The sequence below is a fragment of the Uranotaenia lowii genome, chromosome 2, assembly GCF_029784155.1.
Source record: "Uranotaenia lowii strain MFRU-FL chromosome 2, ASM2978415v1, whole genome shotgun sequence".
NCBI lineage: Eukaryota > Metazoa > Arthropoda > Insecta > Diptera > Culicidae > Uranotaenia > Uranotaenia lowii.
The window spans coordinates 64,157,174-64,175,822 of NC_073692.1; the positions used below are offsets into that span (position 1 = coordinate 64,157,174).

Below are 18,649 nucleotides of genomic sequence, written 5' to 3' on the forward strand. Positions count from 1 at the left end.
CGCAAAACTTACCCGGACCGGGAAAATCCGGGTTATTTTATCGTTATCCTGAAAATACCTGGGCATTTGATTACAAAATATCGGATTTTAAGCTTCCAGAACCGATCATGGTTATTTTGTTGAATTCGAGTTTTATGTTTGTTTTTGCACATAAAGTGAATAAACCCGGACTTTTATTTAACAATATCTGGGCAAATCCGGGCAATCTGGCAAGCTCTAGGTAGACAGCTCAAACATGTTAAATTTGCCTTCATTCTGCAGCCAAAATGACTATTTTCGGAAATATACTCTTTACCGGCTAATAGTATATTTTTCACCCCATAAAGCAGATTAACAATTGCCGCCGATCGTGGCTTAGAGGATAGCGTTCAAGTCTTCTAAGCCAGAGGTCATGAGATCGAATTTCGGTCATGGCATACATAGTACTCATTCTGTGGCTTGGCGATTTTAGCATTCGTTAGATGTTAACCATCATATCCTTGAAAAATGTACGCCTTAGAGTTAAGTGAATAAGATCTCTTCATGAAGTTTCACTGAGATCCTATAGGTGTGTGTTCGTTTTAAAACAATCCCATCCAAGTACACATTTTACTGATGCCACTTGAAGAGTACAGTGGCTATGAAAAAGAGCACCAAAACTTCCTACATAAAGATGGATGAGCATCAGTAAGCCTTGATTACTTTTGGCGCCTTCCTACCCTGGGTGATTTAAAAAAAATGGAAATTGGGTGCCATGACTTTTATTTGATACGAATTAAAACTAAAAACTTATTATAAAATCCGTTGTGTTTTTCTTCGCGCAAAGATGAACACAACAAAAAAAATTGCAAGCAAATCGGATGAACCCTGCAAGAGTTATACGTGTTATTTTTTTTATTTTTTTTTTTAACTGGTTTGTTTACATACTTAATATTGTATTCACTGTATATCTGTATAAATCATTGCACTTCTTTTTTGGGTCTGGCTAATTTTTCTTGCTATATTTTACACCACTTCTTACAGTTTTAGCTCATATTAAAAAAATGTTTGAAGTGCTTTTCAAATAAGAATTTATTATTCCAACGAATATCGTGAACTCTGTTTTTGAATTCAGTTAAACTATTGCTATCACTTTTACCGTAAAGTTTCAAATTAAAATGAATCGATGTTCGCACATATTTTTGTCTCCATTTTATGTATAAGATTTTAGCACTTTTTTTTTTCGATATTGTGAATTCTCCCTATACAGAGTTGAAAAGAAAAGATTTCAAGATGGTGTCAGGTAACGAAATTCGACTAGTACTCGTTGAGCCCTTTCAACTAGTAGGTACTTATATTACGGAGGCTTCGTGCGATTTCAAACCATTTGATGCATTTTCAAGTTGAGCGGATGAAACTATCATGGATTTTCAGATGGCGTCGGACATCTGAATTCAAATTTTAATTATTTATGGTCAGTCAATAAAATATAGTGAAATTCCCGAACTCAGTATCAAGCATCTAACTCAGTCGGCCATGTGCTGAACATTCCACACATATTTTTGCGTTGCTTGCCAAATTCTCCTCTAAGCCTTAATACTGACATTTCCTCACAAAAATTTTCTCCCCTAGTACAGTAATTAATCGTTATTCGAAGTCGATTATTCCACTCCATTGGAATAGCGACGTTTAATCGACACCTTGTACCTACTATGGAATTCGTAGCCACAGCAGAGTCGGTGCTAAAGTTAATCAATCTTTCCAGCTCGATCGATTCGTTTATAAGTCAACCTAGGTATCTGGGTATCAGAGCTGGTCGCGCAAACGATAAGTATCAGCGCATGTTGAGGGCACATCTATAGGAGATATGTTTATACGACAAGCCATCGATTTGGCATGCAATCGATTCCGAGATGCCATGCCAGTAATGCCATTGGGCCAGGCTGTCCGTGTTCCAGAACCAACATCTGTCAAACGGTTGTCTGGTCGATCGAATGGCCGGTTCTCCTTCAGTGGCCACACGCTCGGCTTAGAAACTAACTTTAAGCCGAACTTTTAAGCCTCTAATGCCCCTCAAACAACAAATAGTAGGCATAACATTTTAAGCACCCGGCAAGGTTTCGCTTTCCTGATTCCATCGAAGGCCTTTATTGGAATACCTAATCGCGAGACACTCGGAGTAATTCTTTTGATTCCAACTGCCACACAGCAATGCAAGCTGGTCATCAATGGGCATAGATTTAATTGAAAATGGAGAAAAAAAGCTTAAAACGGAGACCCACCACATCTCCCCATCAGATGCCTCAAGTGGCTCCAAGTCGAAGTAGATGGTCAAGTTGAATTTCCCAGCTGGAATTAACATTGTCAAGTCGATTTCATTGCCTGTTAACTCGACTGCAATTCGAAGGCGCGCCATGCAAGTCGACACTTGCCCGGCAGAGAGACACTTTTCCACCGGTCGGTCGTCCATAAATGCTGTAGGACCTAGAAGAACCGGGCGTCATGTTCGTACTCAGTCGTAGTTAGTCCGGAGATACAGATCTCTAAACGGCGGCGATGAGGACAAAACTCACTTCTTAATAGACCCATACCTACGGAGTTTAGAGGAACCAACGAGCGCATTTTATTATGCTAATTGCTTTTGATTATGGCTTGTTTGGAGCTAGTTGCCTGAATTTTAATTGAGCGTGAGAAAATCTGGTGCTCCTCCGGCCGCCGGCTGTGTTTTGGGGCTCATAGTGTTCCATTGGGTGCGATTGCAATCCTAGAATCTAAATGGACTCTAGGAGTAAATGAAACTGTTTGTGTGTTGGGGGATGCTCCCATATTGAATTAATTGTCATTGGCTTCATTGGATGCGAGCGGTTGGCCGCATTCGTTCAAGAGTCCGAAAAACTTTCTATGAGGCCAATTATAGCTGACATTTATTTCCAAATTGTAGCTAGTCCTATCAACCATAGATGGGAATAGATTAAAACTATTAAATTCAAGTTAAAATTTGTCAAAATTTAAGGAATGTAACTGACTAAATTTTTAATCCAGATAGACTTAGACGTAGCCAATGCATGGTTTTTTTTCAACTACTTTATGATGTGCCTTTGGTCTGACAATTTGTAGAGCATAATAGAAGAGAGAGGAAACCTTCATAAGATTGCCTCATTTCAATGGTCAACAACCAAAGCTCCTCAACTGCAGTTTAGTCAGAGAAACATTTCAAATTCAATGTTGTTTTGTTGGTTTTACTGAGCGTTCACTAGAGCGTTCTAAGATAATTTTAATTTCTAAGCTGTAATTAAAGAATGATCTCGGAGCAGAAAAACAGTTCTAGAATACACTGACAAGTTGCCCAGTGCGTATGAACCTGTTCTCTCCTTTGAATTAATCTATATATATATATATATATATAAATGGATTTCTGTCTGTCTGTCTGTCTATCTGTCTTTCTGTCTGTTCCCTATAGACTCAAAAACTACTGAACCGATTTACGTGAAACTTGGCAGGTAGGGGTATTGGAGGCCGGGGAAGGTTCCTATAATGGATTGGAACCCCTTCCCCTAACAGGAAGGGGGGGATGGGCCTCCCAAACAAAAGACAATTTTTTGCATAACTCGAGAACCAATCAAGCAAATGGTATCAAATTTGGCTTTGGGTGGTATTTGGGAACGGGGAATATTTCAATGAATATTAAGTACCCCTCCTTCCTCTCAGTGGGGTGATAGGAAGAGGGAAGGGGGACTACCTTAAAATTTTTCATATAACTCGAAAACTAATCAAGATATTGGAACCAAATTTGAGATGGGAAGGTATTTTGTTACAAAAAATATTTCAATGATTATTTGAGACCCCTCCCTTTTTGCAGTTGAAAGGGGGAGGGGCCTTTTTTCATAGTTTTTTTACATAACTCAAATACTAATAAAGCAAATGGAACCAAATTTGGCATGGGAAGATATTTGGATACGAAAAATATTTCTACGATTATTTGAGACCCCTCCCTCTTTCTAGTAGGGAGATATAAAGGGGAGAGGGGCCCTTTTTTTTAATTTTTTACACAACTTAAAAACTAATCAAGCAAATGGAACCAAATTTAGCATGGGCGGATATTTGGGAACGTGACATGTTCTAATGATTGTTTGAGACCCCTTCCTTCTTCCAGCGGGTAGGAATGAAAGGGGGAGGAAAGTTCTATATAATTTTTATTGCATAACTCAAGAACTACAACAGCAAATGGCACCAAATTTGGCATGGAACGATATTTGGGTACGAGAAATACTTTAATGAATATTTGATATAACTTCAAAGAGGTGGATGAAAAGGGGGAGACCCCTCCCCTTACAATTTTCAGTATAACTGAAGAGTTGAAAAAGCAAATTGAACCATATCTACCATATTATGTGAGGGAATTTAGATACGAGAGATAACCCACCTTTTTTCAGCGGAAAGATATAAAGCGGGAAAGAGGGGCTTCCATAGAATTTTTTGCATAACTCAAGAATTAATCGAGCAAATGAAACCATATTTGGCATCAAAAAGTATTTGAGTACCCTTTCTTGCAGTAAGATGATAGAATCGGGAATATAGGGTATAGTTGGGAATATAGAAACCTACAGACAGATTAAAATTATCAGATCTTTAACACAAATTTATAGAGTAAGATTCAGAATATTTCTATAAGTTATGGGGATTTTTTTTTATTATCTGACGGGTTTGCGCCGGGGGTCTTCAGATTTTCCCTAAAATTGAAAATTTGGTTCATTTTTGCGACTTAAAAATACATGTATTTTTTCAGATTTCTAACTTTTTAATTTTTTGAGTTAGCTTCGGTTAGATTTTTTTGTAAATAAAAAATAACCATTTTTCAAAGCTACATAACTCTGTTGTTTCTCAACGGAAATTATAAAATAGCACATCAAAATGCATTGAAATTTTATCAGCTTTCCAAATAGAATAGTTGAAAAAAATTGAATAATGACCTTCAACATGAAAAGTTGTAAATAAACTTTAAATGGCGTCTAAAAGTACCGTCTGCACCACCGAATATTTTGCAAAAAATACCATTGTATAGCTCGATTCATGATGTAACTTTCATCTGAAGACACCAAAGTGGGCCATTAACACCTTGAAGAGTTATGAAAGAAATAATGACAATAAATCTCTTTTTTTGCATCGAAAACAAACAATGGTCGAACAACTGCACTCACACATGGAGATATCAAGCACTTCGAACTACATGGAAACGAAAGAACTTATCAAAGCTGGTAAAAAACACTTCTTTTTCGTCCTTTTCAGACTGCCTCTACTCGCATAACAGTCCCATATTAATTTTCGTCGTTTTAGGTCAACATAAGGCCCGTTCCCCATTCCAAATAAACCCAAATTTAGATTTAAAAAATAGAATTATTATAAAGACCATCGGCAAATAAAAACTTTGTATAAAGTGATATGCCTAATAAACTAAGTGTTAAATAAAAAAAAAAAAAAAAAGGTCAACATAAGGCTTCAACATAAAAGACTAAAAAAAGAGGTTTTGTTCTAGAAATTTCGAAAAAAATATCAATTCGTGGCTGTCCTATATAAAATATACCTGAATAACAGTCCCATATGTGAAATATCACGGATTTGGTTAATTTTCAATGTTTCTTTCGGCGAAATAGTCTTTGGTTTATTGCTCTGAATCATTTAAACATTTTTTTAACTCACTTGATGTCGAATGATGCACACTAGTTTTCGAAGGCAGGTCTGACTTTCTTAGGAATGACTTCCTGAGCGAAAAACTATCGGATGCAATCAAAAATCGTAAAAAGATTCAACTTACAATGTGGAATTCATGATAATTTTTTGCAAAAGTATGTTTCTTTTTCTGACAATTGCATTTAGAAGTTCAAAAATGATCAAATTTAAGTCTTAGAAAGTAGCTTGGTGAGAAAAAAATATATTTTGTATGGGACTGTTATGCTAGTAGATTCGAAAAAGGTTTCAAATATGGTCGATTAACAGTCCCATAATGAATAAAAATGGTGCTCTCGACCTTACCAATAACCCAATTTCGAAAATTTCAGGTCTAGCAATTTATTATGACAACCTAGAAACGATTTTCGTTTATGCTGAAAGTAGTGGTTACAATTTAAAAATATATTCCAAAACAGAAAAAGCTGATTGTCTCGCTTGCTTGTTTTTGTATATGGGACTGTTATGAAAGAAGGGGCGGTAGGTTGTTGCAGCTTAACTGACTTCATGTTATATCCAAAAATCTAATAACGTATTCGTTTATAGCCAGTTTTGCACCAGGTCACAACAAGTTATGCACATTTTACTGTCATTTTTAGAAGTTTATGCGCTAAGTTTTGCATCCGTAATTCCCCAGATTTGATTTAAAATGGACGGTGGAACACTGAAGATTCGTGTGTAAGCGATCGAGGTAGCAAAACACTGACGACGAATTATGTTCGTTCTAGTATGGTAAACCTCAAAACTGGGTGAATGTAGAAAACGAATACGGTAAAAGTATCATATTTTCATCATTTTACAGCGTGGGCTGGCCATACTGAACTCTTTGATTATTTTTACAACATTTGTGCCACTTTCTCATACTTTTTTGATCAATAGGAAAGGATTTTGGTGTCCAGTGCTTAGCTCCCGATATAAAAACTATGTAAAGCACTGTCGTACTTAAAAGCCTATTCTTCAAATTCCGTTTATAATTTTTTTTTTCATTGGTGCCAATAATCACTTCCCATTACCTTTCGTCGCAACATTCGTTAACAGAATGTTGCGACGAAAGGTAATGGCAAGTGATTGTTGGCACCAATGAAAAAAAAATTATAAACGGAATTTGAAGAAATGGCTTTTAAGTACGACAAGCACGTCTATATTTTATTTTTTTAATCACATTTTCGTGATCCCAAACACAGTGACTGAACCTTCTACTATTGGCATTGATTATGCTTCACAATGATCTTTGATCGAAAAATTAATAAGTTATTTAGTATATGACCAGGTTGTAAAAGCAACATTCCCATTATTAGTTATATCACATAAACAATACGATACTCAGAATTTTGGTTAAAATTTAAAGTTTGCTGCAAACACTCGAAAAAGTAGTGTTTTTTACCTGCTTTGGTAAGTTCTTTTGTTTCCATGTTTTTAGAAGTGCTTGATATCTCCATATGTGAGTGCAGTTGTTCCACCATTGTTTGTTTTCGATGCAAAAAAAGAGATTTATTGTCATTATTTCTTTCATAACTCTTCAAGGTGTTAATGGCCCACTTTGGTGTCTTCAGATGAAAGTTACATCATGAATCGAGCTATACAATGGTATTTTTGCAAAATATTCGGTGGTGCAGACGGTACTTTTAGACGACATTTAAAGTTTATTTACAACTTTTCATGTTGAAGGTCATTATTTAATTTTTTTCAACTATTCTATTTGGAAAGCTGATAAAATTTCAATGCATTTTGATGTGCTATTTTATAATTTCCGTTGAGAAACAACAGAGTTATGTAGCTTTGAAAAATGGTTATTTTTTATTTACAAAAAAATCTAACCGAAGCTAACTCAAAAAATTAAAAAGTTAGAAATCTGAAAAAATACATGTGTTTTTAAGTCGCAAAAATGAACCAAATTTTCAATTTTGGGGAAAATCTGAAGACCCCCGGCGCAAATTGTCAGATAATAAAAAAAAATCCCCTTATCTTTGTGTTGCAATTCGAAACTCCAGCTGCAGCTCTCATTTTTTAGTGGTTGCTTATGAAGTATGTTATAATTTGATTTAAAATAATGCCAACAAAACAATAAATTTGAATAATTTTTGAAAATATCATTTCATCATGAAAGGTGTAGCAAAGCACACCGGGTCAGCTAGTAGTTCATAATCAACGAGATTTTATGAATTAGGCGTTTTTGAGAGTAAAGTCATGTGAAAAATTATAAAAATTTAGTCTATAGATAAAGTGGACGAGCGTGTGCTGATACCTAGGTAAACTTGACACACTTAACATGTATATACACAATCTGATGTCAGATTGGACTTAGTCTCCCGGTGATACGAATTTTTGTAAAAGTTGAACACTCGGGAGGTAAATCCTGTTTAAGTATTGCCCCCCGAGTATGCTACTCCGTGTCCATGGGTGCAATTGGTCGACTTTAGAATACTATGTACTTCTAGGCCATTAAGTCTACCTGGGCCTTTGGCCATAATTTCCATCTGGACCTGCAACTAAAGGTACACCCATAATGGAAGACCAAGTCCGCCCTTCTGTGCACATCGGTTTTCTCGGTTTCAAATCAAATACACCCTACCTCTTATTACGATTCAAGACTGAGGACCTCTCCTTTGAAGACTTGAGGCCCGGCCTTTACTCGTAACTCGAAGCTCGCTAGGTTACCACGACTATCGTCTGCTCCGCCTCTATTCCATCCACTATAAGAGACCAGTGACCTATCCTCTAACGGCTTGAGGCTCGAGGCCCTCTCTTCTTTGCCATCCGTATACCGATCGAAAGCAGCTTATCCTAGACTCGCGCCTGTCACAGCACATGTACGGGACTTTTACGCTTACGAATCAGATGAATCCAGACGTACCTGTGGTATCTTGATATAAATCGTCTTTGCGCTCCCACCATACAGACAATATATGAGAGCCCAACTCAACCGACGATGTTGAGCAATCGATAGTACAACTGACCTTTGTAGAGTATAGCAAGCAATCAAGTCAGTTGTGCGGGAGTCTGGATTAGGATCTTAATAAGGTCTAGACCCGGGACTCCACAGTACCCAGCAGCTCGACATACGCAGAGGGTTTAGTCTTATCTTTGTATGCTTTACTGCTAGGTTCGGACGCACTCTACTTAGATGCTCTCCGGTGAAGGAGTCACCTTACACCGGTCGCCGACTGGTGCTGGTTCCAACTCCTCTGCAGGACAGTCATAATAAGAGTGAACCCATTGCTGACAACGCGTCAAGTAACTATTGGCTACCTCGTACATCCTCCGCACGATGTTGTCGGATGTCGTGTCGGGTCTACAGGCGACAAGCATGTTAATGCGTACCTCTTCGAACCTTGAACAGTTGAAAATTACGTACTCTGGTGTCTCCACTATGTCACCGCAGGTTGGCAGAATGGCAAAGCCACATGTCCAAACCGATGGTGGTACTGAATGAAGCATCCGTGACCAGTTAAGAACTGGGTTATGCAGAAATCCACTTCTCCATGTATCCGATTCATACAAAATCCGACGTTAGGGATCATGCCATGGGTCCACCGGCATGTTTTCGCATATCGGACATGTGTCTATGCTCGTAGCAGAAGATATCCGAGATGGGAATGACCCCCTCCACAACATCAGCAAATAACTGGTTCAACCACTCAGTGCGAAAAGCTATATTAGAGAGGAACCTAGCATATAACGACTGGCGTAGAGCTCCACCACACCTGAAAGATTCGTAGATATAAAACTCTACGGAACCTAACTAACTCTCTTATTACCAGGAACTAAAAAACAACACCTGCATCAATTCCTGGGCGATCAGGTTCTGGCAAATGTCCTATGGAAACGCGTAAAAAGTCTCGGTGTTGGTAAGGTTAAAACAACGCAGGCGTGTAGTTTTGATCCAGATGTAGTAAACCAAAAATTTTCGTCCAACTACTCAATAGATGATGGTCATCGGTGGTTAAGGGCTGTTTCAACTTCTGTTTTCGGCCAGTTGCACTGTGGGAAGTTGTTAACTCCGTTTGTGATATAAAATCGAATGCTGAAGGTTTAGATCGCGTACCCATAAAGATGATTAAACTTGTGCTACCGTTAATTGCCCATCATTTGACTCATCTGTTTAATGTGATCATAAGAACATCTATCTATCCTGACTGCTGGAAAAATGCAAAAGTTATACCTTTGAAGAAAAAGCCTCAACTGAGCACACTTGAAAATCTAAGACCCATAAGCATACTTTGTGTTTTATCCAAAGCGTTCGAAAAAATAATGAAGGATCAAATGTCAACATTCAAAAACAACAGCAATTTGCTGACAGATGCTCAAGCTGGTTTCCGCAAAAGTTAGAGTGTGAAAACAGCAGTAATTCGTGTTTACGATGAACTTGCAGCGGCAGGGGATAAAAAAATGTCAGGCGTGTTACTTTTGCTTGATTTTAGCAAGGCTCTTGACACTATTTTACATAGAAAACTTTGTGACAAGCTTGTCGAACAATTTCATTTTTCGAACGCTGCTGTTCGGTTGATTGAATTGTACTTAACGAATAGAATGCAAACAGTTTTTTGCGGAGAATTATTCTCACGGAGTACTCACGTAACCTCTGGCGTTCCGCAAGGCTCCATTCTTGGGCCGCTTCTTTTTACATGTTACATTAACGACTTGCCTCTTGTGTTGAAACATTGTTCTATCCAACTATATGCTGATGATGTCCAGCTCTATGCTGTCGATTGGAACCGGAACTCGAATGAACTTGTCAGGCTGGTCAACGAAGATCTAGCAAGAGTTGCTGCGTGGTGTTCGAGTAATGGACTACTGGTGAACCATACCAAAAGCAAGGCGCTGTATATAACCAAATCTAGAAGGCAAGCTGTCCATGGTTCTCTCCCCAATGTCTTCATCAACGATGAGCAAATCCACTGGAGCAAAACTGCGAACGATCTTGGATACATTTTTAACGAAAATTTATTGTGGGACAATGTGGAAAAATTTCCGGCTGTTTGCGCAATCTTTACAGAAGTAGGTACATACTCCGCATCAACCAAAACAAAAATGTGTTTGTTTAAAGCCTTGATCTTCCCACATTTTCTGTTTGGTGATGTACTCCATGTTCGCCCTAGTTCTGGTGCACTGAATAGACTGAATGTTGCATTGAATTGTTGCGTGCGATATGCCTATGGCCTAAACCTTTACGATCGAGTAAGTCATCTACAAAGCAATCTCATTGGATGTTCTATGAAAAATTTCTATGCATTCAGATGCTGCATGTTTATGCGTAAGCTTGGTTCAACACGTTATCCCCCCGCACTATTTGAAAAGCTCATATGCGCTCAAGGAAGCTGTTTGCGCAATTATGTTGTGCCTACTAATAGGACCGCTTTGTATGCAAATTCTCTTTCTGTGAGAGGTGTTGTCAACTACAACTCATTACCCCCAAATGTTGAGCGTATACAATCAGAAGTCATTTTTAAACGAGAATGCCTAAACTACTGGAAACAGCACCAGAATTAGCAGCCGCGTTGGATTCATACTTTGAAAATTATTAGTTATAGGGAAATAAAATAGAATAGGATTGAAATAAGTGAACGTGACAAATGTGTATGTCGGAAGTAGTAATTAAAAAGAATATTGTATTCTTACTCTACAGGAACAATAAACAAATAAACAAACAAACAAACATCCTGTAAGTGACAATCCTGTAAGTGTCACTCCAGGGGTTGTCGTTGGCGTCCTCGCAAAGTTGTCTGAAACGAGCCTTTTAGCTCGCCTTAATTGCTCTGTAGAGGGCAGACCTCGCACTTGCGTAGGGCACTCTACGCTCTTTTTTCGCTGACTGGGTCTTCGCTCTCTTCATACATCATCTAGCCTGTAGGCAGCAAGTACGCAGGTCTGCAATTTCCGTCGTCTTTCCGCTTGTGCCTTCTTGTCATTCCAGCGTCACATGCGCGTGCAAGTATCCTCGTCCCTCGTCCCTCGTCCCTCGTATCCTCGTCCGGTCGAAATGTATTGTCTACCTCTTTTACCTGTTCGCGTACTTGTGCCCACACGATAGCGGACCGCAAAGTGGTCGCTATCGTTAAAAGATCCGCTCTCCCTCCAGTCACTCGTTCAGGACGGACTGCAGAAAGTGACATCTATGATGGGTTCGCTTCCATTCCTGTGGTAGGTCCTTGTATCGCCTACAATTCTCAGGTCTACGTTCAGCCTTTCCAAGGTTTTCAGTAGATGTCAACTCCTGGGGTTTATAAGACGACTACCTTATTCTACGGTCCACGCGCTGACGTCCCCCCGCCGATGACAACTTGGCTTCTACCCGTTAGACAGTCAACGATTCTATCCATTATAGAGCCTCGCGTAACTTTGAATCCCATTGATAGAACTTTTCAAAAAATTCAAATATACTAACTTTATATTTCAACAATCACTCTGCAAAATTTCAATAAAAAGTGTACCGTAGTTCCTGAGATATTGCAGTTTGTCAAATAGTCCAATTTTCGTAGAACGACGGTATCTCAGGCCACACAAACTTTAGAAAGCTCAAATATTGTGACATAATAGTGTGATACTCAATCTATCTGACGAAAAACATTTGATCAAAAAATATCATCAAAGTTGAAAGTTATGAAAGTTCAAAGTCGAAGTGACAGTGCGTGTGCTTCCAATTTGCCAGCCTTGTGTCCTCTCCTGCAGTGGACACATTTTGGCGTGTTGCTGCAGCTAGCTGCCTGATGGCCGGCACGAATTTCCACAGCCTCCCCAAGTTTCTCTTACGTGTGCACGCTATACTCTTCCTTCCTTTTTTCCCTGACCCGGTTAGGATTGCGTTTGGACTTTCTTCGGGGTTCCAGGTCTCGTTTCCAGTTTCTCGTTTCCGGCATATTCCGCTTCGCCATCGGTCTGCAAGAAGACGCTTACCTTCTTCGGCTGAATGGTTTCCGCCCGCAGAAGGGTCACAACATCTTCTTCACGTGGCTTCCTCTGACACTCTAGTGCGGTAAGGAGGCTCACCACCTCTCGGTTCGCTGTGACTAAAAGTGTCATCACGTTGAGGATGTTAGACTTTGTCTTAACACATTCCACCAAGTCCTCAATGCCCGTCATTGCCACTGCAAGTACAGCAGGAGCCTCAGTGTCCTGAATACTGCTTTGAATGTCTATGTCATGCGATACTTAGTTGTGGTCAGCAACATAAGCTTACATAGTCATGACCAAGTTGAATTTAAAATAATTACTTTCTACGACTTTTTTCTTCTAACAACGTTCATAAAATGTGACGTGAAATAGGAAGATGACCGTATGTGTGTCGCCAACCTGAGGAATACAAAAATGTCATTAAATAATGACATTGCTGCCTGGCTGACATTGTAGCTTGGTCATTCAAATCGTAGACGACCTTGATTTTCTTCCGACGACATTGACTACTAGTTCATCAGGATCGAATGAAATTGACTGAATATTACCAGCCTTGAATCTAAGTTTATTCGGCTCTACGTCTTACGTAGGAACTACCCGGCCTTTTCATTCATTAGAACAAGTTTTCAACTCGGTCTTTTAATTTATCAGAACGAGTGTACCGCTCGACCTCACACCCTTTGACCGAGCTGATGTTCTTAAATTGTAGACAATTTATAGCGCTGCCTTCTCAGTTCTTGAACTCCATGTTAACGGCACTCTTCGACACTCGGCAGAAAGTTTGGAAAACTGGCCACCTTTCCAGTTCACAAATCGTCTGAAGTCGCTGAAAATAACAGCGAAAGCTGAACGTCATTGTTGTCGCCAAAGTGAGGACACGAGGCAAATTTTCATTCGTCAACGCCATTTTATCGCATAGAGTCGCGTTCCATCGCGAGATCCATATCCGAGCCCAAGTAACACAGATTATGCCAACTAGCATTAGGAAGTTTTATTATGGTTTAATTATGGCATTTTTCTGTGCAGCTCGTTTTATGGTGGTTTTATTATGGTCATGCAGAATGCTTATAATTTTATTTCGACCATATGTTTTCAGATGGTTTTGAAAACGCTAATAAAACTTTTATTAAACATGCTGTTTTAGTTATTTTGAAAGAGTTATGAATGCTCTTTTTAAACTATAATAAAACACAAACCTAAAAGTTTGCTCCAAGCTTTCTTTTGCATGTTCTATAATAGCACTCAGTGCATGATTATTAAACCGCCATAAAACTTAGTGACAGTTCTCGATCAAGATGTCAAAACAGGACACGCTCAGATTAGATAGCACATATTTGAATTGGAACTCCCATTTTTACACATTTTTGGTAAGTTATGCGTGTTGGTTTTGAGTTAAAATTAAAAAAATACATCTTTGAAAACTTGAAATCACCGAAAGTAGTATGAATATCTTTACAATATGAGTATTTAGTGAAAGGGCCCAAATAGTAGGAAAAAAACTGTTGCTTGACACCATCATTAATTCAAGATGGCGGCTTCCGCTTTTATTTTCAAAGCTGTAAATTACTGAAAATATCGTGAAACCTTCACAATATGGTTATTAGGTGAAAGTAATAAACGAGTAGAAGTCAAATTTTGTTGCCCGTCGCCATCTTAAATCCAAGATGGCGGCTACCACTCAACTTGAAAATACTGTAAATGACTGAAAATCGCATAAAACCTATATTATAGGGGTATAAGTTGAAAGAAATCAACCGGTAGAAGTTGAATTTCGCTATCTGACGCCATCTTGAAATCCAAGTTGGCGGCTTCCGCTAAACTTTAAAATGTAGTGAATGACTTAAAATGACATGAAACCCAGGTGGTAGTGGGTGGAAGGGCTTAACGAGTAGAAGTCGAATATTGCTATCTTACGCCATCTTGAAATCCAAGATGGCAGCTTTCTATAAACTTTAAAAATGCTCTAAATCATTGAATATCGCATGAAACTTCCAAAATATGGGTGTTTGTCAATTGGGATAAGCTTCAAAAAGTTTATTTTTGCATTCTGACGCTGTCTTGAAATGCAATATGGTGGCTTCAGCTGAACTTTAAAATACTGTAAATGAATGAAAATAGCATGGAACTCCCAAATATTTTGTATTGGGTGCTAAGGCTAAATGATAGAAGTCAATATCTCTTTTCGCGTTTCTCTGAAAATCTGTAAGTGACTGAAAATCCCACAAAAACCACCACAATACAGGCCCCGTTCGTTTTTGGCAACATTCGATTTTGGCAACATCGAATTTGGCACATGTGCCTAAATCAGACGGTTAACAGAAACAACATAACCTTATAGTTTTCGCTAGAATAAGACCAATACAATTTAAACATAATAGCATGATAGGAATAATAGAATTACATAAATGGCAAAAAAAACAAAAACTATAAACAAAACAAGAAAAGTGCTAAATGCATTAGAAACATAATGAAAAAATAATAAAAGTGATTTAAAATGATCTAAATTGTCTTAAAATAGTAGTAGTATTACGTGAAAAAAAGTTGTGTTCAAGCGATTTTCATTGATTAACAGTATTTTAAATTCAGTGGAAGCTGCCATCTTGGATTTCGAGATGGCGTCGGAAAGAAAAAAATCGACTTCTAGTTTAGCCCTTTCACCCAATACCCGTATAGTGGTGGTTTAATGCGACTTTTTGTCAGCATTAAGCATTAAAAGTTGAGCGGATGCCGCCATCTTGGATTTCAAGATGGCGTCTGATAGTGAAATTCAACTTCTACTCGTTTAGCCCTTTCACCCGATACCCATTTTGTTGGGGTTTCATGCGATTTCAAGTCATTTACACCATTTTAAAGTTCAGCGGAAGCCGCCATCTTGGATTTCAAGATGGCGTCAGACAACGAAATTTGACTCATGATTTATTCCACGGGTCATTCAAAACCAATCTCTTTTCATTCAAAAAGTCTGTCCTCATTTACTGTACTAATGATTAACAACTCAGAAATGAAGAACTAAACCTTAGCGTGTAATTGGTTGGCTTGCGAGAGAAACGTCAAATCGTAGCTTTTTTTGGGGTCATCATTAAACCATAATAAAACAATGAATTGACTCACGCCATGTTGGTTGCAAAATCGAAGGGCACAAAATGACGCCATGTTGATGGATTCACATACAAGCATTGGAAAATATTTTTTCAGGCCTTTTTCCATCAATTCCATCATGATTGACCATCAGATTTGACGAGGCGCATTTATTTTAAGATACTATTTCATATACATTTTACCTAAAATCTTGACTGGCAGTAGAAAAGACGCTCAATATATGGTTAAAACATTGGTTTTTTTAGCTATTAATTTTACCAGATCATATCTGAATAATGCAATCATCATTCATCAACCATTATGGTTGCTGGAAAAATTAAAAAAAACTCCGAGAACTGACAGAACCGAAAAAAAACAAAAATTTCTAACATGTTTAATAATAGCTTTTTAAAAGCTTTGGTGACCAACATTGATGACCAACAATTAGATGTCTTGATGACGTTTCTAGGGTAGGGCCAAATAGCCTGATTTTGGCTTTATAAGAGTCCAGGTGATGTTATAAAATGCGCTTTAGCTTTTTATGAAGATTAATGCGATAGTCCAAACGATATTTTGCTGACCATAATAAAGCTAAAATTGTTACTTGGGAGGCCATCAATTTTGTTCAGAGGTCAAATGAACGGAGCCTTAGATTGGCAGCACATTCACAATGCTCAAACATAATGCTACCTCTTCAAACATCAATAACGGCGTCGGCCACGTCCTAGTAGTCAATGGATGGATTGGAAAAGATGGAAAGGGACGAAAGATCAATCTTGTGCTTCAGGGACAAGGTCACCTCTGCATTTTAGCAAAACAATCTGGGTTTGGAGGTTTCGGTAAAAGGATTCGATCGGGAGACACTGTTGACTAGTGTGATCAAAACTATGAAGTCTATTCTTCTACTCTCCAACTATTGCCGAATTAAGATAGTTTATAACCTTCTTCCAATATTATTTCCTATCTTTATCTAACATTAAGTGGCACTATTGGAAATTGAATAAGAAAAAAACCCTGCCTTCATTTAATTTAACGAATTTTGAAATCTATCGCAAATCAATCTTAAATGTTACAATACTTTACTGTTTCGATTGAAAAATTACAAACGGTTGAAAAATTGTGTTAGAATAATTATTATTAGATGGATAGAAGAGAATTTTATGGGAAGCATTTTCATCACATATCTACTACTTTTTTGTCCAGTATGGAGCAACTATATAGAGAAGTAATGACAGATAGATTTGACACTACCTTAAACACTAACGCAGTTGCTCATAAATAGTATTTGCCGCGGCTGTTGCTAATGTTGTTGTAAATTGTAAACTTACAGTTGTAAACTCAGTTCTACTTTATAGATTTGAAGCATTTCTACTGTTCTAAAAAACCTTAGGCCAGTCTCAGAGATTGAACTCTCGCATTAGCATTAGAGCAAACAAAGTAGAACTAGGACGGTTGGAATAAATTCCGACCATGAGCAGAGACAGAAGTAGAAGTATCTAAAAAATGCACTCAATTTAAAAAAAAAAAAACCCCAACTCACCTGCGTAAAATGGTGCGACCGGTTGATGACACTTAGCTTGCCACCCTTGCCGGTGCCTCCGCCTCCCCCATTCAGTAGTGGCTGCTGTCCACCTGGGCCCGCCCTGGCCGCCGACTGGCCACCGCATGCGGGCAGTATGACAGCGCCTGGTCCACTTCCGTCTCCAACCAGCTGACTGTGTTCGATGATTATCTCCTCGCGTTGCATCTTGCCAATGTGGTTGCCCGAATCCGCTGCAAACGGGTCGTCCCCAACTAGCAGCAGCGGTGGCTTCTCGTCCAGATAGACCCCGGTCCCGGCCGAGGAGGACTTGCCTTGATGTTGCCTTTGGTGCTGATGCTGATGCTGCTGTTGCTGATTCTGATGATGGTTGTTGGCAAAGTATTGATTGTAGTTGTTGTTGCTGTACAGATGATGATTGGTGGCGTTGCTATTCTTATAGTTGTTCCTAACGTTGTTCTGATGCTGCTGATACTGATAATGGCTTTCGTAATGATTGTTCTCGTCGTATGGTGGCGCTGCTCCTGTGCCCCTGGAGGCTCCGGACGCCGTCGTTGGTGGCGATATCAGAATGTTGTATTGATTTTTCGTAAAATTTAGATTATAATTGATATTGTAGTTATGGCCAGCGTAGTGCTGCTGGAGCACACTGTTGGTGTTCTTAGCTATAGGCAAATGTTGCTGCTGCGGATGCTGCGAGGAAGGAGGTTGCGCTCTGGAATAGGCGTCGTTGTTGAAATACTCATACTGTTTCAGCTCGTAAATCAGTGGACGTCGCTTGGTGTTATTTTTCAGAATGCCAACTGGATTGCCGCTGCTGGCTGTGGTCGAATGTTGGAGGTTGTTCAGCAGCTGCTTCTGGTAATCGAGACTCTTGGCAGCCGTTCTAGGAGCTGGAGCAGGAGCAGGATTATGATGGCTCGGGTAGTAGTTACTGTAATGGCTACTTGAACTATTGCCGAGATCGGCAGGTTTTAGTTTTACGTGCTGTTTGCTGCTGCTGCTGGAGAGAGGATTTCGTTGCGTCACCACCGGATATGGATGTCGATCCACAGGCTCGAGCGGATGCTGAGCAGGACGCTGCACCTGTGAAACCTAAAAGATAAAAAGAAAAAAAAGTTAATACAACAAGTCCTGGGATAGTTTTATTTAAATATTTTTGACGTCTTGTACTTAATTTCTGCCTTCAAATGCTGCTGCTACTCCAATTTCGTTAATCAGAATGAATTGAAATAATTTGTTTTATTATCTTTGATTTTTAGCGAGCGCATACGGCTATCATTTGGATGAGTTTGAAGATGATATTAAGGAGTAAAATTAAACAATGCCAATTTTCCTATGTCATGTGTTCCACTTTCGGACTTCTTTTGATGCCAAATGATGGTATTTTAATTGTAATATTGAGATGATTTTGATCTCATTCAGCATAACCAGAGCAACAGGTTTCAGCCAAAAAAT

At 38.8% G+C, this 18,649-nt stretch overlaps 1 protein-coding gene across 1 annotated transcript in view; it reads right to left on the reverse strand.

Moving 5' to 3' along the window:
* LOC129744854 (facilitated trehalose transporter Tret1-like) overlaps positions 1-18,649 on the reverse strand; it is an 84,247-nt gene that overhangs the window by 45,794 nt on the left and 19,804 nt on the right. Inside the window, exon 2 of the mRNA XM_055737593.1 lies at positions 17,192-18,286. Coding sequence (XP_055593568.1) covers positions 17,192-17,398 — 207 coding nt within the window. The 5' untranslated portion in view covers positions 17,399-18,286. The remainder of the gene's footprint in view (positions 1-17,191; positions 18,287-18,649) is intronic.